The sequence below is a fragment of the Acinonyx jubatus genome, chromosome E1 (assembly GCF_027475565.1).
Source record: "Acinonyx jubatus isolate Ajub_Pintada_27869175 chromosome E1, VMU_Ajub_asm_v1.0, whole genome shotgun sequence".
NCBI classification, from domain to species: Eukaryota; Metazoa; Chordata; class Mammalia; order Carnivora; family Felidae; genus Acinonyx; species Acinonyx jubatus.
In genome coordinates, this window is record NC_069397.1 from 39779040 (window position 1) to 39806644 (window position 27605).

General features: G+C 51.4%; 1 protein-coding gene across 2 annotated transcripts; it reads left to right on the forward strand.

Annotated features, from left to right (window-relative positions):
- Positions 1-3459: 3459 nt before the first annotated feature.
- ODAD4 (outer dynein arm docking complex subunit 4) lies at positions 3460-27059 on the forward strand. Of its 2 annotated transcripts, XM_015069596.3 has the most exons (12): positions 3460-3738; positions 5350-5481; positions 5684-5834; positions 6527-6588; positions 6887-7052; positions 8374-8598; positions 8771-8978; positions 15667-15753; positions 17585-17781; positions 20104-20204; positions 23826-23910; positions 26339-27059. In XM_015069596.3, exons 1-12 carry the CDS (start codon positions 3625-3627, stop codon positions 26872-26874), a joined length of 2064 nt encoding a protein of 687 aa, XP_014925082.2. In that variant the 5' UTR covers positions 3460-3624; the 3' UTR covers positions 26875-27059. The 2 variants fall into 2 exon arrangements, 1 of the variants encoding a protein (XP_014925082.2); XR_003417052.2 differs by lacking the exon at positions 20104-20204 and having other exon boundaries at positions 3469-3738; positions 26339-26393.
- Positions 27060-27605: the final 546 nt, after the last annotated feature.

Genomic DNA, 27605 nt, shown 5'->3' on the forward strand with positions numbered 1-27605 from the left:
TGGAGCCTGCTTTGGATTCTGTGTCTCCCTCTCTCTCTGACCCTCCCCCACTCATGCTCTGTCTCTGTGTCTCTCAAAAACGAATAAACGTTTTAAAAAAAAGATATTGCAGTAATCCTGGAGGGAGCCCACGTGGGCTCAGACTAGGGTAGTAACCAGGACAGTGGTGGTTACCTAGGGAGGAGCTAGTGCAGGGATGAGATTGTGATTGAGGAGAGGCCTCACAGCGTGCCCCCTGTTGGCAGTGTTTCTTGACTTGTGTGATGATTACATGGGTGTTCATTCTATAATTATCTAATAAACTGTGTATTTTATGCGTGTTTTTGTACTTGTGCTATTTTTCACCATAGAAGGAGCTGTAAAGGGAGAAAACGGAGATATAAAGAGGTAACATAAGGAGCCCAGCTAATAAATGGCTGAGATACGTTGGGAACTAATGCCAGTGCTTTGAACCCTAACCAATCCAACCTAAGGCATGGGCCCCAGCCCAGATCACCTATTTCCTGGTGCTGTGGCTTCTGGCAAACCCTGTCACCTCTCTCACCCTCACTGTTCCATCTGTGAAACCAGGAAAATAGTGCCTGGCTCCCTTCTTCATCTGGGTGCTGTCAAGACCACAAAATACTTTGTCACCTGCCCAAAGCACACATTGTTATTGCTATTTAACTGTGCTTTTTTTTTAATGACTTTATTGATACGTAATTGATGTACAATAAATTGTCCATATTTAAAGCGTACAACTTGATGAGTTTTAACCCAGGTATACACCGTGAAAACATCGCCACAATCAAGATAGCGCACATATCCTTCACCGCCCCCCAAAGGCTACTTGTGCTCCTGCGTCTTCTATCCCTTCCTGCCCTCTGTCCATATTCCTAGGAAGCACCCTTTTCTTTTGGGCTTAACCGACGAAGCCACCCAGGTGCCCCCGTATTTTCTGGAATTTTATATGAATGGAATCATAGAGTCTTTTTCATCTGCATTTTTTCACTCAGCATTATTAGCTTGACATTTATCCATATTATGTATGTACCACAGTTCTTTCCTTTTTATTGCTGAGTCGTATCCCATTATGTGGTCTAACTACGGTTTGTTGATCCATTTACCTGCCAATGGTTTGTTTTTAGTTTGAGGCTATAAAAATAAAGCTGCTATACATGTTTGTGTACAGCTTTGAATTCCCTTAGATAAATTTCCAAGAATTGAGGAATGGCTGAGTCACAGGGTAAGCATATGTTTAACATTTTAAGAAGCTGCCAGACTGTTTCACAGTGATCATACCGTTTTACATTCCTACCAGCGGCGTTTGAGAGTCTAGTTGCTCAACATCCTTGCCAACATCTGATAAAGTCAGTCTTTTATTTTAGTCAGGCTGTGTAGTGGTGCCTGATTGTGGGGTGTTTTGTGGTGGTTGTTGTTTGCTTGCTTTTGGAGATGAAGATTAGTTTTATTGTTAGAAGTTGGTTGGTAAGCTCCGGCAGAAAGAAATTCTTACCTACAAGCCATGCCAATATCATAACACCCATTTGTGAGGCCACCAGCTATGATGGCCACTGCCTGGAGCCCAGATGAAAACTGTCTATGACAGTGGACAAAGGCAGTCTCTGGGGTGTCACTCAGAAACTGAGCGATTTTGGCCATGATTGCTCCGGCCCTGAGCTGAAGCACATTTCCCACGCAGATAGCCCCCAGCTGGGCCCGGCTTAGCTTGACGGCCAGGGAAACTGTGGTCTTGACGGCCAAGAGAAGTTTGTCAGGGGTGATATCCTTGAAGTTGCTGCGGCTTCCTCAGCCAGTGGCCGTTAGCCACCTGTGCAATGCCACCATCATGTCCTCAGGTCCTCCGTGAACACCTGTGGAGCACCGCTCCAGCATGGCCGGGCCTGGGGCTCCAGCTCCCCACCCGAATTGAATCAGCTGGCGGGTCAGGTGGCCCAGCACCACCTCTGATTGTGGGCGTTTTTAAAATTTTTTTTTTAAAATATTTTAAGTTTGTTTTATTTATTTTGAGAGAGAGTGTGTGTGTGCCAGTAGAGGACGGGTAAAGAGAGAGGGAGAGAATTCCAAGCCAGATGTGGGGCTCAATTCCATGGACCATGAGATCATGACCTGGGCTGAAATCAAGAGTCTGATGCTTAACCAACTGAGCCACCCAGGCACCCGGAAACACATTATTTTTTATCTTGATATTAAAGACATTCTTGATTACACTTATTTTGAGATAATTGTAGATTCATAGGCAGTTGTAAGAAATAATAAAAAGATTCCAGGTACCCCTCTACCCATTTTCCCCCAATGGTAACACCTTGAAAAACTTGAGCACAGTCAATAACACAACATAAAATAGACGCTGATAGGATTCAATGATCTTACTCAGATTTCCTCAGTTTTCCATGTATCCATTTGTGTGTACATGTGTGTGGTTAAGACCATCTTTTTACTATTTAAACTTTAACAATGATTTATTTAGCTCCTACTATGTGCCAGACAGTTGACTTATGGAAATACAAGGTTATGACAAGGCCCCTGCCTTAATGGAGGTCACAATCTCATTGGCTTTGGAAGTTGATGTTTTGTTTTTTTTTTTATACTTTTTTAAAAAGTTTATTTATTTATTTTCGAAGAGACCAAGACAGTGCAAGTTGGGGGGAGAAAGAGAGAGACAGAGGAGAGAGAGAGAATCCCAAGCAGGCTCCACACTGCCAGCATGGAGCCAGACACAGGAACCCAAGAACAGCGAGATCATGACCTGAGTTGAAATCAAGAGTCAGACACTCAGCCGACGGAGCCTCAGGGGCCGCTGGAAGTTGACGTTTAAAAAGTAACGTCGCAGGGGTGCCTGGATGGCTCAGTCGGTTAAGCCCGGGACTCGTGGTTTTAGCTCAGGTCATGATCTCATGATTGTGAAATGGATCCCAGCGTCACAGTGCTCTGCTCTGACAGTGCAGAGCCTACCTGGGATTCTCTCTCTCTCTCTCTCTCTCTCAAAATCAACTTAAAAAAAAAAAAGTAATGTCGCAAAGGCAGGTTGTCTGTTGTAACCTGAAATAATCTAGTCTACCTTGTTGACAGAGAGAGTGAGGGAATGGGGAAAGTCAGGAAAGGCCTCGATCAGACCCTGCCCCTAGCAGGTGCTCAATAAATGGGTTAAAGTAAGGTTCAACCCAACAGTATCTTCCGCTGTCTTCTGCAAATCCTCACATCCTGAATGTGGCCGTACATGGTGCACACATCCTTGCCACGTATGCCTTATCCCTACTTGGAATTCTGCCTCCAATCCTCTTCCCACTTTGCTGGCTGTAAATTCCGGACACGATGCAACCTGGGAGAAAACCGACGGAGCAGGCAACAGTAAACACGGCCTAGCGCAGCAGCCTTGCAGCCACCTTGCAGTCACCAGCCACGCGCGGGTCACGCCCTCACCCAGTGCGCTGCTGGGCCGGCGCATGCGCACGCTGGAAGCGGTTGTCCCGGGGACTCCCGCCCCTAAGGAGCGAGGGGAGGGGCCGGAAGCACCTCTACGCTTCCCGGTTGCTAGGAGACGGGGCTTCTACACGCCACACACAGGTTCTCTGGCTTCTTTTCCTCCCTTTCTCTGCTTCAGCGTCACCGCATGCGGTCACCATGTCGGACCCAGAAGCTGACACCTTGCGAAGCACCTTTCCCTCTTACATGGCGGAAGGCGAGCGGTTGTATCTGTGCGGGGAGTTCTCTAAAGCTGCCCAGAGCTTCAGCAATGTGAGTCGCGCTCTGAACGTACCGATTACCCATCACCCCTTCTAATTCCCGGTGACACTGAGGTCCCCGTGGTGCCGGAGGACCCTATTGTTTCTATGATTCAATTGTGCCTAATTGACGCACTACTGGCACCGCTCGGCCATTTTCTACCAATTCTCACTTGCCTTCTGCTGTTAGTAACCATTCTCTGCATTAACAGTGACTTCTACTTTTTGCTGAATGTTTTGTGACTCACTGGCCTCTTTCCACAGAGCAGCCTTTATTACCCTTGGAGGCTGCATGTACAAGTGGTGCAATCTCTGGCACACAGTTGCTCACAGATGGTCAGTATATCACTAACGTTGTACATAACCTTAGTATGACTCGATCCACCCCGTCCTACGGTGCTAAGCACAGTATGACCCTATGAGGGAGGTTCTGTTATGAATCCATTTTATGGACGAGGAAACTGATGTAGAAGTGGATTACATGTCCGAGATTCACTGAACTGGCAAGAGAAAGGATTCAAACCCAGGCAGTCAGATTCCAGTGCTAGATACTAACCACCATACATACTCCCTCACAAGTAAGCTGTTAGATGTTCTTACCACAATTTCTTTTACAACCAATCCTTCTTATTCCAAAGGCAGTGGCAGGATAGCCCTCTAACCAGTGCCAAGACTCCCCCTAAAGTCAAGCTTCTCCACTGCTACCCAAAGTCTTGTGTCCCTTTGGCTCACCAACCACACCCTAAAACCAGAACTGGCTGGCCAGATGGGTTAAGGGTTGAGTTCAGGATCCCTGCCTCCACCCCGTCTCCTCTTTCAGGATCGCATTCCATCCTAGAGAAGCTCAGGCAGAGTGAAAAGAACACCCTGAGGGAAAATAGCTTTGGTTGAGAAGTAGCCTTCTTCCGGAAAAGCCAGTAGCTGCTTCCTGTAAAAAGTAGGTCTTAGAAAGGTGTGAGTACAGTCTGATGCCTCAGGAAGGACAGTACGTCAAAGCACCTATGATGATTTCAGACAGAAGAGAGGACATGGGGAGAAGTGTTCCATTCTCGCCTTACTCCCCAAATCACAGTTTTAGTTTTGCTAGCATTGTCATCTTGATCTCCTGAAATAGTGATTCCTTCTCAATAAGGGAGAAAGGAAGAGAGAGTTGGGGAATGGATGCCTCAAGTGGCAGGTGTCCTAAAACCCATTTCGTTAGCCTTCAGAGTGCTTAGCCTCACAAATGTATTTTGAGTGTAGTGCAGCCTTTTGAGGTTTGCAGGTGAACTCAGTAGGCGCAAAAAAATCCTAAGCTTCTGTCACCTGAGTGGACCGGAGGAATCCGAGACGTTTTGGGGAAATTCCATATATCCACAGAGTGGTATCTGCATCTCTCTCAGCCAGTCGCTTCCACAACAGCTAGTGATTTGACCTTGTCTGAGAGGAGCTACGTGCAGACAGTCAAGTTGGCGGAGCGAAGATCAGTGTTATGCTGCTTCTGGTCTGATCAGATCCAGAGACATGTTTACTGGCCTGAGGAATCCCCCGGAAGCCCTGGCAGGAGGGTTTGGGAGGCCCTTTCCGGTCCCGCTTCTACCTCGTGCTGCCTGGTGCCTGTCGACCTGGGTGGTTCGTTTCTTAGGCTCTTCACCTTCAGAATGGAGATAAGAACTGCCTGGTTGCCCGGTCCAAATGCTTCCTGAAGATGGGAGAGTTGGAGAAATCCCTGCAGGATGCTGAGGCTTCGCTCCAGGGTGACCCAACTTTCTGTAAGGTGACTTTACGTATGGGTGGGAGGACTCAGGCTAACCAGATTGCCTAGGGTTTGATGCCGTTTTCTCGCCTTAGGTCACTTACCTAGCTACCTGCCCCTGCATCCCAACCTGGATCCTCAACCCAGGACCCTCTCTGTTCCACCACGCCTAAGTCCCATAAAGCCTTGTCTGTCCACCTCAATTTGACTTCTCTCATTTCAGGGGATTTTACAAAAGGCTGAGACCTTGTACACCATGGGGGACTTTGAGTTTGCGCTGGTGTTCTATCATCGAGGCTACAAGTTGCGGCCTGACCGAGAATTCAAAGTTGGAATTCAGAAAGCCCAGGAAGCCATCAACAACTCAGTGGGAAGTGAGTGACCATTGGACCTGTGCCCTTATCCAGGGAGGCTCTTGGAATCCTTAGGCTTGGAGATACGAGTGAGCAGCCACCACCAGGCGTGCAGGGAGCATGCTTGGATTTAGCTGCTGCTGATTTTGTTGGAGATTAGGAACTGTCTACCCAGAGGACCAGCTCCTGAGCCACTGTGCTCAGCTCTGCAACCTCTGGTTCTCCTCCAAGCCAGATGAGAAGGCTGTTCACATTAGGCCTGTCTTTGGCCTGGTTTCATAGGGTAGGTTGGGGTTCTGAGCATAGCCTGCCCTAGGACCTGGCCTCCTCTCTTACCACATCTGCACCAAGGACTGGACTTACCTGTCAGGTTGGTGGCAGGGGGAGGAGGGAGGAGAGCACGAGTTTGCCTCCTTGGGTGGGCGGCAGAGTGTGGAAATGCCTGGGGATAGAGAGCTCCTCCAGTGCTTAGGGACTGCCTTCCTTTGGAAATTTGGCGGCCTTGGCCTTGGGCTAGAGGGGGGTGCCCAGCTCTTAGGAGGCTGTTATTCCTTCCAAGCACCCGGGTACCATTAACCTGCTGGGCTCGCTCAGAGCCAGCTTTGCCACAACCTCCACCACCCCCTGCCAAAGGCAGCCATTTCTACATAAAAGTAGGTAATAGATCATGCCTGAGGGCCTGGCAGACCTGAGCCAGACTTCTCTCCTTGCAGGTCCTTCTTCAATTAAGCTGAAGAACAAAGGGGACGTCTCCTTCTTGAGCAAGCAGGCTGAGGTGAGGGCCTTGGTTCTGACACCACAGCCCGCCCAAGGAGAAGCCCACATGGGCCTGAGCAGCACAGGTCTCGGTGGCCTTCTTACCTGGGGACGGTCAGCTCCTGCCCATCACGGGCGGCCATGGGTTTCTGCCCCGGCCCCAGAGCAGTCTTGTTCCCAGACCAGACACACTCCGTGGTTCTGGGTGCACAGAGAGGGCCCTGGAGGAGATGTCTGGGATCATAGACTCTGGGGCCATGACTGGGTACTCTGTGATCCCTGTTGAGGCTCTGTCGGGTGTCACTCCATCTTCCCAGAGTATGAAAGCCCAGCAGAAGCCTCATCCCATGAGACACCTCGTACACCACCCCAAGATAGAGTCCAAGCGGAAGGGCTCGTTGAAGAGTGAGAAGATTGTCCGCCAGCTCCTGGGCGAGCTCTACGTGGACAAGGAGTATCTGGAGAAGCTCCTTTTGGATGAAGGTTTCAGACACTTTGTTTGCGACAGGGAACTTGGGGCAGAAGAAATCTGGGACGGGTGCTTAATGCACGAGCGGGAGACAGAGCCTGTCGTGTAACATGAGCCGATATGCTCCTATGGACAGGTTTTCCTAGCGTTCTCATTTACAGATGAGGAAACTCAGGTGCAGAAAGGTTAAGTAACTCACCTAAGGTGGCGCATAGGTAAACAGTGGACTTGAATCTTAAGACGTCCAATTTCAGAACCAGTGCTCTTGGCATTATGGTGCCCTGCGAGGGAACACCAGAGATGTGGGTCCTTGGAGGGGCATCCTCTGAGCCTTCAATTTGTACAACAGGCAAAGGAATCTAGCTGGGACTTGCTGGGGGGAAATCCTACGATACTAGTACTCGAATGTTCTGAAACCTCATCTGGTCTAATCCCCCCTTTTATAGATAAGGAAAGAGAGACCCTGAATGGGGAGTAACTTGTCCAAGGTGACAAGCAAGTTCATGGCAAAGTTGGCACCAGAGGCCGGCCTCCTAACCTCAGGTCCAGCGCTCTTTCCACCATACTGTGCTGGCGGTGGCAGAAAATAGGGCAGAGCCTTGAAATGAAATGGGAGGGTGGGAGTCTTGCCGTTAGCTGATAAGCCTAAGCAGGATTCATCCTTGAATCAAATGCCTTTTCTCCAGAACTGACTTCCTGAGGGCATCTGCAGAACTCCCTGCAGGTCTGTGTCTCGAGCAGCTTCACTGCTGGCCCATCTCTGAAAGAGGCCTGAAAACTTCCTTCCCTCCAGAGGATCTTCTGTGGAGGAAGGGGTAGCCTGAAAATTATCCCCAAGAAGCCCTGCAGTTTTGCTACCAGCTCTAACCTCGGATCAGGCAGGCGGGCAGAGCCTGGGCATGCCCCCACTCTCCCACCCCGGCTCCCAGCTTGCACTGACCCACTGGCACCTGGGGAATCACTTGGCACTGGTAACCTGGACCAGGTTGTGCATTCATACTTAGTCTTCTCAGAGGACACAACCTGAAATAAGGGAGCCCTGTGGATTGGGGTCCTTTCAGAAAGCTATCCGCCAGCTGCCCCTTCTGCTAGCTCCTTCTATCTTGCCATAAGACGCCTGTGCACTGTATTCGGCACCCTGGGAGTGCCTGGAAAAGGGGCTCTGGCCTCACCTGGGTCCACATAGAGCTACTCTGTCACCTATGTGCCCTTGCTTTCTTCAACTCAAAACAGAGAGCCCCACAGGGGCCCCCGCAGCAAGGATCCCCAGCCAAGAGGAGGTAGCTCCCTTACATGCCTGTTCTAGTTGGTTTCTCCTCACACCCTTCTCCCCAGACCTGATCAAAGGCACCATCAAGCATGGCCTGACCGTGGAGGACCTCATCATGACAGGCATCAACTATCTGGACACCCGCAGTAACTTCTGGAGACAGCAGAAGCCCATCTATGCCAGGGAGCGGGACCGGAAGCTGATGCAAGAGAAATGGCTGCGAGACCGCAAACGGCAGCCCTCACAGACAACCCGCTACATCCTCAAGAGCCTCGAGGACATTGACATGTGTGGGTAGTGTTCTTGGAAGGGCGAGGCCTTCGCCAGGCGGTGGAATGCAGCACTGTGGCCTGAGACCCTGGTTTCGCTGGCCTGTGGGTGGTATCCCCTGTGGGGAGGTGGGTTCTCCCCTCAGCCTGAGGAGGCTGCTCCCGCCTCCATGTCCCCTGTTCCCCTTCCTAGTGCTGAGCAGCGGCAATGCTGAAGGGAGCCTTCAGAAGGCTGAGAAGGTGCTGAAGAAGGTGCTGGAATGGAACAAAGAGGAGGTGCCCAACAAGGATGAGCTGCTTGGAAACTTGTACAGCTGCATAGGGAACGCCCAGATTGAGCTGGGGCAGATGGTCGCAGCCCTGCAGAGCCACCGGAAGGACCTGGAGATCGCCAAGGAACAGTGAGTGTCCAGGAAAAGCTGAGCGGCTGAGGCCCGTGGGCCTGCAGACGAGGGGGGCAGGGGCCGTGCCTGGCCTTTTGCCAGGACTGCTGGCGGGTGAACTCCTAGGACCGAGGCTAAGAGGCGGACCTAGACTGTCAGCTTTTTTGCCACAAAGAGGAAGGAAGTGGCCCCAATGCCAGAAAGCTCCCAGAGGTTTGGCTCTGAGGGGTATTTCTATTCTTTATTTTTTTAAGTTTTTATTTATTTATTTTGAGAGAGAGAGAGAGAATGAATCCCAAGCAGGCTCCACACTGTCAGTGCAGAGCCAGACTCGGGGCTCTATCTCACGAACTGCAAGATCATGACCTGAGCCGAAATCAAGAGTGGGTGGCTTAACCGACTGAGCCACCCAGGTGCCCCAAGGGTATTTCTGTTCTTAAATCATCTCAACAAGCGTATATCAACCCCAAACTTGCCACATGTTGCTAGCATTAAGAACACAGCAGTGACCCAAAATAAGGGTCATCTCCCTGCAGATGTAAAACAAAAAAATGACATAGCTAATAAATGGTAATTGTGAGACGTGTCACAAAGGAGAAGTACAGGACCCAGTGCTATGAGGAGTATATTCCAGGAGGATAGGACTGGGCCCTGGGGAGCACACTTGGTCTGTGGGAGGACCCTGAAGGAGGCCGATGGAAGCTTGATGCTGGAGAGCACAGAGTATTGCCAGGGGAAGAGTGACCAAGAGGAAGCCAGGCGAAATGGCAGGGGTCAGATCGAGCAGGGTCTTGGAAACTATGGTGCTGACCAAGAGCACGGGGCTCTAGAGTCCGCCTCACCTGGGCTTTGGAATTGTACCTCGCAGCCAAAACCGCAGCCGTGGGGCCTTAGGCAAGGGACTTCCCCTGTCCCAGCTGGGTGTCCTCTGTCAATGGGCATAACAGTAGCCCCTTCCTGATAGGGGGGAAGGAAGAAACCACGCAGAAGTCCATGTAAAGATCTCAGGATAGTGCCAGGTATCCATAATAGTACGAATACCAGCTATCAGCTCTTCCCAAGACTTGAGGGTCCCTCTCAAGGTGCCATCAGTTTCCAGTCATCCTGAATCTAACCTGTAGAGCCCTCCATGACGTTCCCCTGCTCGGTTCCCATTTGCCCACAGTCTGAGCCTCTCTCCCACCTCCCATTATCCATTTCCGGTCACAGGTCAGGGGCTCGGCTGTCTCTGCCTCCAGCTGCTCCCACACCTCACCTCCAGCGACCTGCATTTCATCCCCCAACCCTTCTAACCCTGTTGACACACTGGCCTTGGCCCCTTGTTGTCTGCGGGTTCAAACCACCTGCCTTCACTTGGCACCCAAGGCCTCTTGTGAACCCACTTTTGCACAGCGCTCCCTGTCACTCCTCCATTTGGGTCAAACCCTATTTCTTCTTCTTCTTCCTCTTCTTCTTCCTCTTCTTCTTCTTCTTCTTCTTCTTCTTCTTCTTCTCCTCCTCCTCCTCCTCCTCCTCCTCCTCCTCCTCCTCCTCCTCCTCCTTCTTCTTAAAAAATCTTTTAGGGGCGCCTGGGTGGCGCAGTCGGTTAGGCGTCCGACTTCAGCCAGGTCACGATCTCGCGGTCCGGGAGTTCGAGCCCTGCGTCAGGCTCTGGGCTGATGGCTCAGAGCCTGGAGCCTGTTTCCGATTCTGTGTCTCCCTCTCTCTCTGCCCCTCCCCCCGTTCATGCTCTGTCTCTCTCTGTCCCAAAAAAAATAAATAAACGTTGAAAAAAAAACTTCATTATTAAAAAAAATAAATTAAAAAAAATAAAAAAATTAAAAAAATAAAAAATCTTTTAATGTTTATTTATTTTTGAAAAAGAGAGAGAGAGAAAGAGAGAAAGACAGAGTGCAAGTGGGGGAGGGGCAGAGAAAGAGGGAGACCCAGAATCTGACGCAGGCTCCAGGCTCTGAGCTGTCAGAACAGAGCCCGACGCGGGGCCCACAAACCACGAGACCATGACCTGAACCGTAGTTGGACGCTCAACTGACTGAGCCACCCCGGCGCCCCTGGGTCAAACCATATTCCTTGAAGGCTCCTGCCTCCCACCCTCTCCTCACTCACCGGAGCCCCATGTGCTATTCATTCCCAGTTCATCTCTCACTGGCCTTTGCGTACTGAGCAGAAGTATCCCAAACTGGCTGTTCTGGAAGTAGAAAACAACCCAGCAGCTTTGGAGACACGGCCGGGTTTGATTCCCAGGTTTGATTCCCGGCTCTGGCACTCTGAGGCTGTGTGGTTTTGATTAAGTTGCTCATCTCCTCGGTTTGCTCATCTCTGATGAAGGCATAATAATACCGACTCAGGGACTATGAGGATGAAATGAGATATGTGTTGACAGTGCCGTGAATCCAGCTGTCTCCCAGGCCCTGAGGACTTACTTATTACCTTTGCTTCTCACCACCCCTCCCTCCCGAGCCCCAGGTCCGCATAGCCAACCGAATCCCAGGCATTTTCACTTGGGTGTCCCACAGGAATTCCAAATTTAACATGTCCAAAGTGGAACCCCTTATCTTCCTCCCCAACCTCTTGCTCCAGGGTTCTCTGTCTGCGGGGATGGCTGTCTTGGCCACTCAGTCCCCAAGAAGGAGCCCAGGCAGCTTCTCAGATTCCTCCCTCCCTTCCGTGCTCATGCCCAGCCAGCCTACGTCTTGTCTGGGCCTCCTCCTTCCTGTCTCCTCGGTGTTTTTCCATTTCCCTCCCACAGCTCAGTCCAGACCCTCCTCATTTCTAGACTGATTCCTCCATCCTGGGTTTCCTGGAGCCCACCTGGCCCTTCTGTGCAAAACAAGTCCAGTCGTGGGTCGGGATGAAGTTCCAGCTCCCAGTTCTGCTCAGCTTGGTCTGCCCTTCCTGACCTGACCTGTCCTGGCCCCAATTGACCTAGTTCTCTCCAGGCCCCTGGGCGTCTTGGGCCTCAGCCAGCACCTTGTGGCTCTGTTCCTGCAGCCCCTAAAGAGGACTTCCTTCTCTCTAGCCAGCACTTTCTTTATCAGCTCCCTCCTTCCCATCCTTCAAATTTTGTTTATTTAAGACAATTTTTTCAAGTTTATTTGTTTTGAGAGACAGCGAGCATGAGTGAGGGAGGGAGAGAGAGAATCAGAAGCAGGCTTCATGCACTGTCACTGTGGAGCCCAATGTGGGGCTTGATCCCGAACCGCGAGATCATGACCTGAGCTGAAATCAGGAGTCCACTGCTTAACCAACTGAGCCACTCAGGCACAGGCACCACCACCCCCTTCAAATTTTAAATGTGTGTCCCCTGGGTGATATAGAAATCCCCCTTTAATGTTCCCTCTCCACACTCCATGTGGATCTTGGCTCCCCTTGGACTTTGGAAGGGACTATCATATATCCCTTCCCCTTTCCAGCAGCTGCCACTTACTGGGCATGTGATAAGTGCACGCCAAGTGGCTAAACAAATAGAGGTGTTCTTTTGATAATGTTAGGCCCTTTTTAACACCCATGAAGGGGCCTCCAGTCTTGTTTGTGAGTTCAGGTCCTCCCTCGTGGTAATCAGCAATGCCCCACATGTGCCTCCCACCTCCAGAGCCTGCCAGCCCTCATTTCTCCCTTCAGACACTCTAGATTGCATGCTTTATCATTGCTATTATTTCTTGTTACACGGTATTATGAATAAGTTAGCATTCATTCATTCATTCATCACACCATAGCAGAGCACCCTCTCTAGAAGGGGGAGGCTGCCATCGGGGGTGCCATCAGAGCAGCAGGTGCACAATGTGGGTGAAGGTCCAAGGAGAGGCAGGTGGGAGCACTGACGGGAGCTGAGGGGGCCTCGGAGAGGACAGGTCAACCAAGTGGACCAGCGGAGAGGGAGGAGGGCACCCTAGGCGGGGAGAGAGAAGCAGCAGGGGTGGAAGCTGCGGGGGGTGGGGCAGGACCTATGGGGAGTGGCAGTCTAGATCCCATGCTGAAGAGGACTGAGGGCCGAGTCTGTTTTTACACAAGTACTAATGTGAGTGTGGTACTTGGTCCAGAGCTCTGTGGCACGGAGAGCAGAACTTGGAAGTCCCCCCCTCCTCCCCCACCTTCCAGGACCACACCCCCCTCACTTCCCGGGAGTCATGTAGACATGTGGCCTTCTGGCCCCTTTGCAATATATTTACCTGTGTATTTCTGTACATAAGCACATACCTAGGATTCTCAAAACAAAAGCAACTCGTTTTTGTGGTTTTTAAAAAGCATGTGCCTTGGAAAGGGTCTCGTCCTTTAAATGGCTCCAGAGAAAGGAATTTCAGCACACAACATACTTTCTTGCACTGTGTCCCTGTGGGCAGACATGCAGGATGTTCCATTTTGGTCATCATGCACAGCAATACAGTGCAACTCGGTGCTTTTGTGTGCAGGTTTCTGCGGCGAGAGCAATGGCCTGATGAGATGTGCATGTTTGAAAGGCAGGCTCTGTTCACACTGGGGAGAATGAGTCCAAGGTGCCAAGTTTCATGGGGGACACAGGAGCCCGCTGGATGGCAGGGCCTTGGGTGGGGACGAGGGAAAGAGTGGGAGGAGATGCTAGGGGTGACGGGAGCATTGGAGGAGGGTTTTCTTATTTTCTTTGTTGGGGAGGAAGTTTTTGACAGATCAGAGTGTTCGTATGGTGGTGATGGTAAATAACCAATGTAAGGGGAACAATTGTGTTTTTCTTTATGGAAATATCTTACTCTCTTTTCTGTTGTTACAGGAATACTGTACACAATTTAAACAATACGGATAAATAAATAGTTTTTCTCATACTCTCATTTCCCCTGGGTAATCACTGTTAATAGTTAGACTTACATCCTCTCAACTTCTTTTTTTTTTATTAAAAAAAATAATTTTTTTTAATGTTTATTTATTTTTGAGACAGAGAGAGACAGAGCATGAATGGGGGGAGGGTCAGAGAGAGAGGGAGACACAGAATCAGAAGCAGGCTCCAGGTTCTGAGCTGTCGGCACAGAGCCCGACGCGGGGCTCAAACTCGCGGACCGAGAGATCACGACCTGAGCCAAAGCCGGACCCTTAACCGACTGAGCCACCCAGGCGCCCACCTCTCAACTTCTTTTAAAAATGCCCATTAACGAAAATTTTTTTTAATGTTTATTTATTTTTGAGAGAGAGAGAGAGAGAGAGAGAGAATAAAGGATGGGCAGAGAGAGAAGGAGACACAAAATCCAAAGCAAGCTCCAGGCTCTGAGCTGTCAGCACAGAGCCCCACATCGGGGCTGTCACTGTCAGCACAGAGCCCGATGTGGGGCTCGAACCCACGAACCATGAGATCATGACCTGAGCCGAAGTCAGACGCTTAACCAACTGAGCCACCCAGGTGCTCATTTTAGGTGCCAAAAAATGGGCACCTGGGTGGCTCAGTCCATGCAGCATGCAACTCTTGATCTTGGGGTTGAGTTCAAGTCCCACGTTGGGTGTAGAGATTGCTTGAAAATAAAATCTTTAGGGGTGCCTGGGTGACTCAGTCGGTTAAGTATCTGTCTCTGGATTTCAGCTCAGGTCCTGATCTCACAGTTCATGAGTTTGACCCCCACATTGGGCTCTGTGCTGACAGTGTGGAGCCTGCTTGGGATTCTCTCCCTCTCCCTGTCTCTGTCCCTCCCACGCATGCTTGTGCTCTTTCTTTTTCTCTCTCTCTCTCAAAGTAAATAAATAAACCTTATTAAAAAAAAAGAGAGAAAATCTTTTAAAAAATGCCCACTTTTTATTCATTCACTTCTTTTTTGGTGAGTGAAAATAACACACACTCATTCTCTTACAGATCTGAAGGGTAGAGTCGTAAGCCATTGTCACTGGGCCAGAACCAATGTGTTGGCAGGGCTGTGCTCCCTTTATAGGCTCTAGGGAGAATCTGTTTCCAGCCTTTTCCACCTTCTACACTTGTACTCCGTGCATTGAGCGTAACTCATCCATGGCTCCTTCCTCCATCGTCAGGCCAGGGGCACAGCATCGTGCCTTAGGCCTGCATGTTTATTTTTGGCACAAACAGGGCAATAGACCTAGTATATGCTCCTATAATCTGACTTTTTTTTTAGGTTTATTTATTTAGTTTGAGAGCGAGACAGAGCAAGCAGGGGAGGAGCAGAGAGAAAGAGAGAGAGAGAGAGAGGAGAGAGAATCCCAAGCAGGCTCCATGCTGGCAGCATGGAGCCTGACTCTGGGCTCGAACTCACAAACTGTGAGATTCATGACCTGAGCCGAAATCAAGAGTCAGATGCTTAACCGACTGAGCCACCCAGGTGCCCCTATAATCTGGCTTTTTAACTTAATATGTGAGGGACTTTTTTTTTTTTTTATACACAAAAATTGCCAGCACTAGGGCACTGGTTTAGATTGTTTCTGATGTTTCCCATTATAAAGAGTGCTTTAAAGAATGCCCTTCTCCAGGTAAATTCCTAGAAGGGAAATTGCTGCATCAAAGGACATGTGGTAAGCTCTTGAGTGATTATTCTCTGGAAAGATTCCAAAGGTGTTCATTCATGGCCACAGGGCCCGAGAGGGCCTATCTGCCACAGCCTCGCCTCCTGAATGTCATCCCTCCAACCCACCCTACCTGAGTCCTGGAGACCAGAGGCCCTGTCTTTGCTTCTTTTCAATTCCTACAGCTCGAAGAATGGCCAACTTCTAGTGAACAACTTATTCTGCTTCTTCCCCACAGTGACCTTCCTGATGCTAAGTCAAGAGCCCTTGACAACATCGGCAGGGTTTTTGCCAGAGTTGGGAAATTCCAGCAAGCCATCGACACGTGAGTGCTCAGGGCTGTCCCTGCCCCACCCTCGGGCCAGGATTCCCCACTTCCCACCAGACTCCCAGCCAGGGGCCAGCATGCCAGGCAAAGAGGCATCAGAAGACCCAAGTTTGCCTCCAGGCTCTGCTAGGTGACCAGGGGCAAGCCGTTTTGTAAGCTCTGAGGCTCATTTGTTAATTGGCTGGAATCAGCATCTTCTCAAAATTTCCCAGTGACAAGAATCCCCTGCAGTACAGGTATATGAATACCTGTCTCTGCACTGGAAATTCTGATTCTACCGGTCTGGGTGGGAACCCAAGAACCTGGTTTTAACAAAGCCCTCCAGATGGTTCTCACCTTGGGCAAGTTCAGGAACTGCCTGACCTTGGGGATCTCTTCTGAGGCTCTTCTGTGACTCTGGGAAGTCAGCGTGGACTCTCTGGGAAGGGAGGCTGAGTTCTCCAGGTGACCCAATCACTGAAGTGTTGATGTGCAACCCTGGGCCAACAATCTGCTCCAATGGGGCAGCTCAGCCCCGGGGAAACTCCGGAGAGAGCCTGGCCCGCCTGGCGACCAGCCTGCATGGAGAGGTTCCACGGGCTCATTCGCTTACCCCTGAGAGCAGCTGTCCTACCGGTGCTCAGTGCTGGATCAAAATAGACTCGTTCACCAGGACCCTGTGCTCCAGGCAACTTGGTTTCCTGAATGGCTCCTGGTGTCTATGTGCCAAAAGATGGAGGAGTTTGAGAGTTCACCCACCTATGTGCATCTTTTTATAAGAAAATGTTTTAGGAGCTCCTGGGTGGCTCAGTGCATTAAGTATCAGACTCTTGGTCTCAGCTCAGGTCATGATCTCACGGTCATGAGTTCATACCCTGCATTGGGCTCTACACTGGGTGTGAAGCCTACTTTAAAAAAAAAAAAAAGAAAGAAAGAAAATGTTTTCTAGTAAATCTGTGCTTATTGTTAAAATATTAATTTGGAAAATATGGAAAAGTAGCAGAAAAACTACTCAATCTCACCCCCCTGAAGACAATGATTAACTCTAATCTTGCTCTTACTTTATTGAGGTCTCGCGTTTTTTTTTATTCTAATATTTTCTCGGTATTGATTTTGTCTTCTGTATACTTAATGAGATTCTTCAATGTTATTTTTATGTTATTTTTAAAGATAAAAAAAAATGTTTTTATGTTTTATATTTGAGAAAGAGAGAGACAGAGACAGAGACAGCCAGCAGGGGAGGTGCAGAGAGATGGAGAAAGAATCTGAAGCAGGCTCCAGGCTCCAAGCTGTCAGCACAGAGCCCCATGTGGGGCTTGAACTCATGAACTGTGAGATCATGACCTGAACTGAAGTCAGATGCCCAACCGACTGAGCCACCCAGGCACCCCTTAAGATTTTTAAAAAATGGTTATTCATTTTTGAGAGAGAAAGAGAGAGAGAGAGAGAGAGCATGAGCTGGGGAGGGGCAGAGAAGAGGAAGACACAGAATCTCAAGCAGGCTCGAGGCTCTGAGCTGTCAGCACAGAGCCTGACGTGGGGCCTTGAGATTATGACCTGAGCCAAAGTTGGACACTTAACCCACCGAGCCACCTGGGTGCCCCTATGTTATTTGAAACTGAAGTTTGTAAACATTATCTCCGATTGTATCAGATTCGATTCCGTAAATGTACCAAAATAGCTTTGTTAGTTTGGAAATATCTTAACGCTTATGGCTCCATCCCCGTGTCTGAAAGAGCTGGTAGTTGGAGCACAAGTTCTGTCCTGCCCCGGGAAGGAGCCCTGGCCTCCTGTGGCCGAGTAAAGGGTTTGGGTGGAAAGAGCCGACCCTGGTTCTTCGTGTTCCCAGGTGGGAGGAGAAGATCCCTCTGGCAAAAACCACGCTGGAGAAGACCTGGCTGTTCCACGAGATTGGCCGCTGCTACTTGGAGCTGGACCAGGCCTGGCAGGCCCAGCATTACGGCGAGAAGTCCCAGCAGTATGCTGAGGAAGAAGGGGACATCGAGTGGCAGCTGAACGCCAGCGTTCTTGTGGCACAGGCACAAGGTATGGGCACAGAGAGGACTGCCCTACCTTTCCCAGCCCTCAGGGCCCGCTGCCATGCCATGGCCAGAAGCTTTACCATCAGTGTATCCCTGGCCAGGTTAATTTTTTTTAATGTTTATTTGTTTAAAAAAAAATTCTTTTTAAACGTTTATTTATCTTTGAGAGACAGAGAGAGACAGAGCACGAGTGGGGAAGAGGCAGAGAGAGGGAGACACAGAATCCGAAACAGGCTCCAGGCTCCGAGCTGTCAGCACAGAGCCCGATGTGGGGCTTAAACTCACATACCGTGAGATCATGACCTGAGCCGAAGTCAGATGCGCAACCGACTAAGCCACCCAGGTGCCCCTTAGTCTGGCCAGGTTAATTCTGACTCCGAGGGTGGACGATAAACCCCTCTGTTTTGCCCAGCGTGTGGTAAGTGCCTTCTTTAAGCTAGGCTCAGATAGAGCTTGGGGCACCCCGGAAGCTGGCCCTGCCGTCGAAGAGCTCGGCCACAGACCAGCATAGCACTGTGCCATTGTCAGAAGAGCACCACTTCCCCCAGCCCTGGTGCTCTGTGCACATGCATTCTAGCACTTACTCACCATGTGAACCAATGACGAAGGTGTTATCTTCCTCATTTTGCACACGGTGGGAGGGGTAGGGGTAAACGAGCCGCTGAGTGGTTCAACAGGTTGCTGAGGGACCTTTACGGAGTAACGGAAATATTCTGAAAGTGGGTCATGGGGATCATCCCACGCCTCCATAAAGTTGCCAAGAATCACTGAACTGTATACTTACAAATGGTGCGCTTTATAATATGATAGTTACATCTCAATGAAGTCGTAAAAAGCAAGCCAGCAAGGGGCAGGGGTGAGGAGGAATAGATGAAACAAGATCGGTGGTAGCTTGATCATTGTTGAAGCTGGGTGAGTAGTGGGGGCTCATCAAACTACTCCATCTACTTCGTGTATATTTGAAATATTTCATAACACGAAGTTGAAAAAGAAATGGCTGCAGGTCACGGGTTAGGACGCAATGAAGCCGCGACCAGAGCTCAGTGCCCTGCCCCAGGTGAGCAGCTGATCCCCAGTGAGGAGGGAAATGCAGCGGGTGCTATAATCAAGGGCATCATCATTCACTCACTCGTACTGCAAATACTTCCTTGGCACCTTCTAGGCGCCAAGTTGGGCATACAGTAGGGACGACCACTGGTAACCGTTTCCTGCCTTCATGTCCAAGGAAGTCACTTTTAAGCAGAAACCTGAAGGATGAGAAGGCACCAGCTGCTCCGAGAGCTGAGGACAGAGCTTTCCAGCCAAAGGGACAGCATTTAGAAGCATTTAGGAGTTTGGCTGATTTAAAAGGCTGGGGGAGACCAGTTCCAGCTGGAGCCCCTGGGGGCCGGGGGTGGGGGTGATGAGGGGCAGATCCACAGGGCCTCATGGGCCTCATTTACAAATCAGATTCTTCCCTAAAAATATGGGTAGAAACTTCCAGTGGAAGCTTTAAGCTGGGGGAAGGTGTGATGACTGGAGCTTTTCCTAGAACTCTTTCCTTTTCTTAGGAGGTCATGGTATAACCTCAAGGGGAAATGCAGTGCACCTGTCAGAGCTGACATTGCCCTGAGTCGACTCTCGACTCTCGACTCTCGACTCTCGACTCACTTGCCCCCGAGGGCCGCTGGGCCCCTCTCAGCTTCCCCTCTCTGGGATGGAAAAAATCAGATGCAGCCGCCTGGGAGCCACCGAGTTCTAGAGGCCGTGCAGCCCTGCGGGCAGAGCTTGGGCTTTGGGCATTCCAGGCTCAGAACCTTGGGGAGTTGGCCAGTCAGTCAGGGACTGAGTTCCAGCTCCAGCACTAATGAGCTGGGTGAGTGAGCTCAGACAGCGCCACTTCCTCTCTGGGTTCAGATCGCGCAGGTACAGGGGCTGGACTCCAGCTGCTGGTCTGTGGGTCGCATCCAACCTTTTGATATTTCCGTGGCCTTCGCAGCGTTTTTGCGCAATTTGAATAAACATTTTTAAAATACGGATTTCCACTTCTGGAACAATCTTAAGTTGGGAGAAGATGGGGTTGTCCCACTGCCCTGGAGTTTCCTCTCTGACCTCTCTGAATGGCCTGCTGTCCAAGACTCAGGCTCCTAGGTTCTGGTCCTTAGTGGTGAGATGGCCCAGGAAGGTGACGGAAAGGGTGGTGCTGGCCAGTGATGCTGCCTGAGGTCTGGGGCTTCTCACTGACCCCGGAGCACTGACCTCACTGCCCCGAAGCAGCCAGGCAGCCGCATTGTGCAACACACAGTGTCACAATCTACCTGTGCCATGCCTCCTCCCTGCTTTCCAGTCAAGCTGAGAGACTTCGAGTCAGCTGTGAGCAACTTTGAGAAGGCCCTGGAGAGAGCGAAGCTGGTTCATAACAACGAGGCGCAGCAAGCCATCATCAGCGTGAGCTGCCCACCCCCCTGGGCCCTGGCTGTGGGAAGGTGGGCCCTGGCTGTGGGAAGGGGTGGGTGGGCCTCAGCCCCTCAGCCCCTCAGTTAGCCAGTCCGCAGGTATTTATTACCCACCAACTGCAGGCCACATTCTAGGAGGGATAGTGGCTTTCGGATGCTTGCTACTGCCGTCAGTTTATTCAGCAACCCCGATACTCTTCTTTCTTTCTTTTTTTTAAAGTTTATTTATTTTTAAGAGAGAGTATGAGTGGGGCAGGGGCAGAGAGAGAGGGAGACAGAGGATCTCAAGCAGGCTCCACACTGACAGCCGAGAGCCTGATGCAGGGCTCGAACTCAGGAACCGTGAGATTGTGACCTGAACCGAAGGCAGACGCTTAGCGCCCCTATTTCTATTTGAAATAAACAATAGAGGGGCACCTGGGTGGCTCAGTCGGTTAAGCGTCCGACTTCGGCTTAGGACGTGATCTCACAGCTCGTGAACTTGAGCCCTGCGTTGGGCTCTGTGCTGACAGCTCAAAGCCTGGAGCCTGCTTCAGATTCTGTGTCTCTGTCTCTGTCTCTCTCTCTCCCTCTCTGTCCCTTCCCTGCTGTGCTCTCTCTCTCAAAAATAAACATTAAAAAAAATTTTTTTTAATTGAAGTAAATAACAGAAACGAACGTTTTACAAAACATATTTCCCATTACTATGTATGTTGATATTTCCTATTATATTCTCTTACAGTTTTCATTTTTTCTTTAATGCTGGTTGAAATCTTCTCAGTTGATTTTGGGACTTAACAGTTTGTAAAATGCTGCCTCCTCCAGGAGACAACAAGAAATACAGCGTGACAGCCTCCCACGCCTAGACCCGCACTGCTCACTCTCATTAAGGTGGCCACCTGCCACATGCTGCTATATAGATTAAAACGCATTAAGAGTAACTAAAATGTAAAATTCAGTTTCTCAGTCACACGAGCCACATTTCAAATGCTCAGTAGCCACATGTGGCTTGCAGGTACCACATAGCGCAGATCTAGAGGATTCTCATGGTGGTGGAAATTTCTGTTGGATAGTGCCGGCTTAGACTGCAAGCTTCAGGACACAGAGACCAGAGGGGAATCCAGGGAAGTCTGCAGGTGCATCAGGCTGGCCACTGCTCCCAGAACCACTCCAGGCAAATACACACCCTCAGCAGGGTCTGTGCACCGACCCTCGACAACACAGGCAGTTTGGCATGAATCCCCTGGCCTCCCCACCTCCCACTGCCCGCCTAGGCTGCCCCATGTTGAAACTCCAGAGCTACGACCAGCAAGCACCTGGCTGGACCCAGTAAGCATCTGCTGGTGTGAATTAAGCAGGGCCCCTGTCCCGGGGCACCTAGGTGGCCCAGTTGGTTGAACATCCGACTCTTGATCTGAGCTCAGGTCTTTTATGTATGTATGTATGTATGTATGTATGTGTGTATGTACGTTTATTCTCTAGAGAGAGAGAGAGAAAGACAGAGTGTGACTGGGGTTGGGGCAGGGAGAGGCAGAGACACAGAATCTGAAGCAGGCTCCAGGCTCTGAGCTGTCGGCACAGAGCCTTGATGCAGGGCTCGAATTCACAAGCCGCGAGATCATGACCTGAAGTCAGACGCTCAACTAACCGAGCCACCCAGGCACTCCTATCTCAGCTCAGGTCTTGATCTCAGGGTGTGAGTTCAAGCCCCAAGTTGGGCTCCATGCTGGGAATGGAGCTTACTTAACAACAACAACAAAAAGCAGGGCCTTGTCCTTGGGGAGCTTGCCCCCGTGGTCAGGAGAGGCCAGGCATGGTAACTAGGGGTACCACGAAGGGCATGGGTGGCCTTAGGGACCAGATTGAAGGTTCAGGCACTTGCGAAAGGGAGCAGGGATCCTGGGAAGTGACAGCCAAGGATGCTGCAGTTGGAGGTGGGCCTCATTCTGGGCTTCGAAGGACCAGGACAGCAGGGTTTGGCTGGACTGAGAAGGGGTGAGGGCTCTGAAGGCACAGGAGGCCATGGGCACTGAGGAGTCTGTGGGAGGCAGAGAAGAGGTCCTGGGCCTGGGTGCACGGGCTGGCTCACTGTGGCAGGAGTAGGGCCAGAGGACCCCAGACGGTCAGTGGACTAGCTTGGACTCGAAGGGCTGGGAATGGCAGAGGAGAGACCTGATGTACTCGGTTTTTTTAGGACTTGAGCTTGTGGTTTGTGAGGACTCTGGTGGGACTACCCCTTTCCTGTCAGGGGGAAATTGCTCCCAAGAGAGTCCACCATGAGGCAGTCTGTGCCCTCCCTTCACCTGTCCCAGGGCAGCTCAGGCCCGTCATACCGCTGTCTTCTTCCTCTGTTGGGGGGTCAACTCCCCAAATGTGCACCTTGCCCTCCAGAGGAAGAGCTCTCCAGTCACACTCATGGTTTCTCCCACTTGATGTCCTTGTGCGATTGCCCTGCAGATGGAGCTTGACAGTTCAGTCCAGTACATATTTGCTGACCACTAGCTAGCTCTGAGCTGCCCAGCCCAAAGGTGATAGCTATGGTCCTGGCCCTCGGGAAGCTTGCTGTCAGTGGGAAGGTTAAGGCAAAAATCCCTATTCTTGACCAGTGCTGCAGGGACCAGGGGATCTGGAGTGAGAGAGCCCAGGGCGGGAGGCAGGGCTGGGCTTTCCCATCTTGGAGGGTCTGGGGTCGCCTTGAAGGCAGGGCAGTGTTTTGAAAATGAGAGGCACGGGGAAGTCTCGGCCCTAGGTGACACCTCAGGAGACCAGGTCCCTGCCGCCTCACCTTCCTGGACCGGCAGCCCTGGGCAGGAATGTGTACTAGTGGGCAGACCAACGCTGAACAGGAGCATCCAGGCCCGTGGTCTTTCTGCGGATGGTTCCCGCATGCTTACTGCTGCTCTGCCCGCAACAACACGCGCACAGGCTGAGGCCCAGGCCCCTGGGGAAGCTGCAGATGCCCCGGAAGCCCCTCTGAAGACAGGCCAGCACCCCAGCCCCACCCACGGTGTGTTTCTGAGGCCTCTCCATGGCTCACTGCCTTGCTGAGTGCTTAGAGGCTTTCCACTCTACACTGGCTGAAGCCAAAAGAAGCTTTTGGTAAGGAGGTCAGAATGAGCAGAGACAGCTCCCAAATACACAGCTCAGCCCAAGGGAGGTGAAGTCCGAGTTCCCCGCAGTTGTGTATCCCCTGCCACTTAGTGTGGGTAATTCCAAGTCCAGAAGTCTAAATTAGCCCCAGGGCAGGAGTCTACAGAGGAGCCAGGGGACAAGGGAGGGTGGCAAGGCTGGTGCAGAGCCTTGCCTGCTGGGGAAGGGGCCTGGGTGGAGAAAGGGAGCTGCTGATGCCAACAGGGGTTAAGAGAGTTCACCGGGGTGGGGGGGGGGGGGGGGAGGCGCCTGAGTGGCTCAGTTGGTTAAGCGCCTGACTTCAGCTCAGGTCATCATCTCACAGTTCGTGGGTTCGAGCCCCGCGTCGGGCTCTGTGCTGACAGCTCAGAGCCTGGAGCCTGCCTCAGATTCTGTGTCTCCCTCTCTCTCTGCCCCTCCCCTGCTCACACTCTGTCTCTGTCTCAAGAATAAATAAACAAAAAAACAAAAAAAAAAGAGTTCACCGGCTCCTCTCCACCCACAGGCCTTGGATGATGCCAACAAGGGCATCATTGAAGAGCTGAAGAAAACGAACTACAGGGAGACACTGAAAGAAAAGAGGGAGAAAGGTGAGTGCCAGGAGGTAGCTTCAGGATTCTCTTCTGCCTTCTTTTCTGTCAGTCCTCCGCCGCACTTTCCAGCAGCTCCTCCGGAGCCGGGTTGGCACGGCCCACTGAGCCTTCTGGCTGTGGTGCCCCCCACTCCCTCTGCAAACCCCAGGCCTTCCCTGGGGCAGGAGAGGCGGGCGGTCCAGCCCATCTTGGGGGGGGTGGTCAGAGCCCACACCGTGTTCCCCGAGAGCCCACCCCTGTATTTCTCCAGTTGATTCATCAGATATTTGTTAAACACTTGCCATGCACTGGGAAGGTGTGGGATTTGGGGGAGACAGAGGCTCAGCCCCTGCCCCAGAGGAGCCCACATCCCGGCGGCGAAGTCAGGCGATTTGAGTTGTCGGCAAATGGGCTCCTGCGGGGCGAGCACTACTGACTGGGAGGCATCGCTCTTCTGTGGGCACCAGCAGAGAACTCCGGCTGTCTCTGGGGAGAGCGGGAAGGTTCCAAAGAGGAAGAATCATCTGCTTTAGGCTCCAAAAGATGCCCAAGGGCTTTCTAGGCATGAGGAGGAAGGGGGAGGGCACTTTTGGTGGGAAATAGCAGGGGCGAACACACAGGGGCAGAATGACAGCAGCTTACGCTGTAAGCACACTTACACTTTGGGGGCTCTTCCTGCATTCCTGCACAGGGTTAAGCATCAGACAGGAAGGATCTGGCTCAGTCCTCGCCACCTTAGGAGTAGCTGCTGGTTTTTTTGGGGAGGCAGGGGAGGCTGAGTGAGGTTGGGTAACCTGCCTGGGTCACACAGCAGTCTGACTTGGAGCCGCACTGTCGCCTGCTGCATCACACTGCTCTCCTGGCTGGCATGTTAAGGCAGGGGCCAGGTGAGGGCACGCAGGAGTCTGGCCTCCAGGGAAGCCTCGAAAGCCCCCCTTGAAACCTCCCCCCTCGCCCACCCCCCAGCTCTAGGAAGGATTGAGGGAAGAGGAGGTGGCCGGAACCCCAGGCCCCACGGTAGTCAGCAGGGATGGGCCCCAGGGGGTTGGGGTGATGAAAGAGGCTGTTCTCCATTCAGTGCTTCCTGTGTGCCAGGCCCTCCTCTAAGGGCTTGATGTGAGCTGACTCTCCTGATCCCTTCGAGAACACTATGAAATAAGTATTACTGGTTTTATGGATGAGGACACAGAGGCAGAAGGGTTCAAGTCCCACCGTGGCTTTCAGTCTCAGGCAGCCTGGCCCAGAACCCATACTTCTACCCACTTTCTGCCTCCCCCTCTGTGATGGTGTATCATTCCAGCTGCATCGCAGTGAGAGGCAGCCAGGTCTGGGCTCCGTGTCCCCAGGAGGACAGAGCCCCTCCAGGCACCGAGGCCGAAGTCCTCCAGTAGCAGCAGCGGGAAGCTGGGTGTGAGGTTTCTGGGCACCCAAGCAGCCAGATCACAGCCCTTTATTATCCAGAGCCTGCCATATGGTGGCTGGATCTCCCCAGGGAGGGAATCTGCCCCTGCTCCCACAGGCCCTTAGAGCTGCTCTCAGAAGCCGCAGGGGCAATTGATGTGAAGAGATACAGCAGGGAAAGGGCAGATGCACCTTGCAGCTTCCCATCCCCTTGGCGGGCCACGTGCCCGGGAAGGTATCCTGAAAACCCACTGGGAAGGCCCTGGGGCCAGCGGCCGGGTACGGCTTGGCACTTCCCTCCGGGAACAGCAGGCGGCAGCATTACACATGTGTTCACCACCAAATGGCGGCCTTTTCCCTGCTGTGAACTTCGGGTATTGGGGTGGGGGCGGGGGGGGGGGGGCGTGCTTGTAGGCATCTTAGAGACCAGGGGCTTCCAGAAAGAGAATATGGAGGAACTCAGGAGGGGATTGTGACTTTTCTCTGTAGCTCATAAAAACATGGGGGCAAGGATCACTTTGGTTGTAAACATAGCTCTCCAGCTGAACTTCCTGCTAACAGTGTGCTCATATTTTGATAGGGAACCTCCCAAAAAATGATGAATGTGTTTCCCAGGGACAAAGAGAAATGCAGAATAAGGGTGCTGGAGAAAAGAACCCCTCTGTGATTTTCCAGTTCCTATGTTATTTTTCGTAGGGAAAGAGAATGTACTCCGAGGGCAGACCGTCCTGGGTTCAAATTCTGGTCCAGCCATTTATTTATCTGCAGTGTGACCACTGGCTGTGATTTCTGTCATCAGTCTCGGGTCCTTTGCGAACTTGAATCACTGACGCTATGCAATTCCATGACAACCGAATGGTATCACCTCTGCAGCTCACACGATGTCTGGAACAGGGCTGGCGCTCAGGAAACAATGATCCCCTTTCTCTGCTTTTGGAAAGGCGTGCTATCTCTCAGAAGCACAGGCCCCTATAGGTTGAGGTTCACCCAGGCCCAGAGATGAACAAACTTTTACTTTTCTTCCCTCCTATTTCCTGTTTTTCAGAAGAGGCCATTGCATTGGAAAATAAGATCATGATGGTAAGGGAGAAGGAAATAATGAGAAGAGAAAGAAACGAGCCTGAGAAGGTGATGAAGCATTGGGAACGAGAGCCAGTTGAGAATGAGAAAGAGACAGAAGACAAGTTGTCTCAGGAGATTCTGAGGATCACAGCAACTGGACAAGAAGAAAACGGGCAGAGAGAAGTAGGGGGAGCCCGTTCCTTTCAGAGAACAGGGCTGGGAGCCACGGGGCAAGATTCAAGAGACGTTGCCAAGAAAGCATCTGGAGAAGCAGGCGCAGAAAGAGCGGGAAATGTGAGCAGAAGGGAATCGAGAGAAATTTACAGGAGGCCTTCAGAGCTGGACCAGAAATTCTCAGGGGACTTAAGTGGAAAGGAGTCGGAGGGACTGGAGAGGAAAGTTTCAGAAGCCAGCAGAAAAGAGTCAGAAGTAGAGCAAACGGAACTGGGAGGAACAGCAGAAATGACCACAGCAGAAGATGCTGAAGAAATGGAAAAAGATGAAAAAGCAGATGAATGAAGCAGTCAGCAGCTGGCATTAGAATCAGGGGGCTTGTGTTCCCAGGGGCTGTGGGGATCTTAAACTGGACTTTCGAGCTGAGATTTGTCTTTAACGGGAGAACATGGGGCCTAGGCTCCTCAGGTCACTTCTGCCTAATTCTGTTACTGTTTTCCCTTTAAATAGATACCTTTCATTCTTACAAACCCCAAGTCTGTCATTGTGCCTTCCTCCTCTCCCACAAGAGCCTTAGAGAACGAATAACCCAGCTCAACCCAGCTCGAGGTACCGCATTCCAAGCGAAACTCTGACCTGACCCTGACCAGGTGACAAACACAGACCCCAAGCAAGGGCTGACCCAGAGCGTGTTCAAGGTGAGACGGGTGGTCCTCTCCCCTAAGCCCTGTCCAAGGACCGCATGGAAGAAATGAGAGAGGTGCTAAGAAGAAAGGGTTTCAGGAGGGTGAAGAAACAGGTAAGCTCCAAGGAACCAGGCTAACTTAAAGAGGGGAATAGAGGTATGTCTGCCCAGGCACCGGTCATCTGTTCATCTTGCTGAGTGCCTACTGTGTTCAGGGCACTGTGGGAGGCTTTATGGAAGAAAAAATGATGGGACAGCCTCAGCCGTCACAGTGAGGAAGCCCTACTTGTAAACCCTGAAGCCTGGAAGGCCGAAAGAAGTGAATGCTGGCACTGACAGGGGCACTGTGTTCTAGAAACCCAGCTGGAGAAAGTTCCTGCCCAAGTACAGG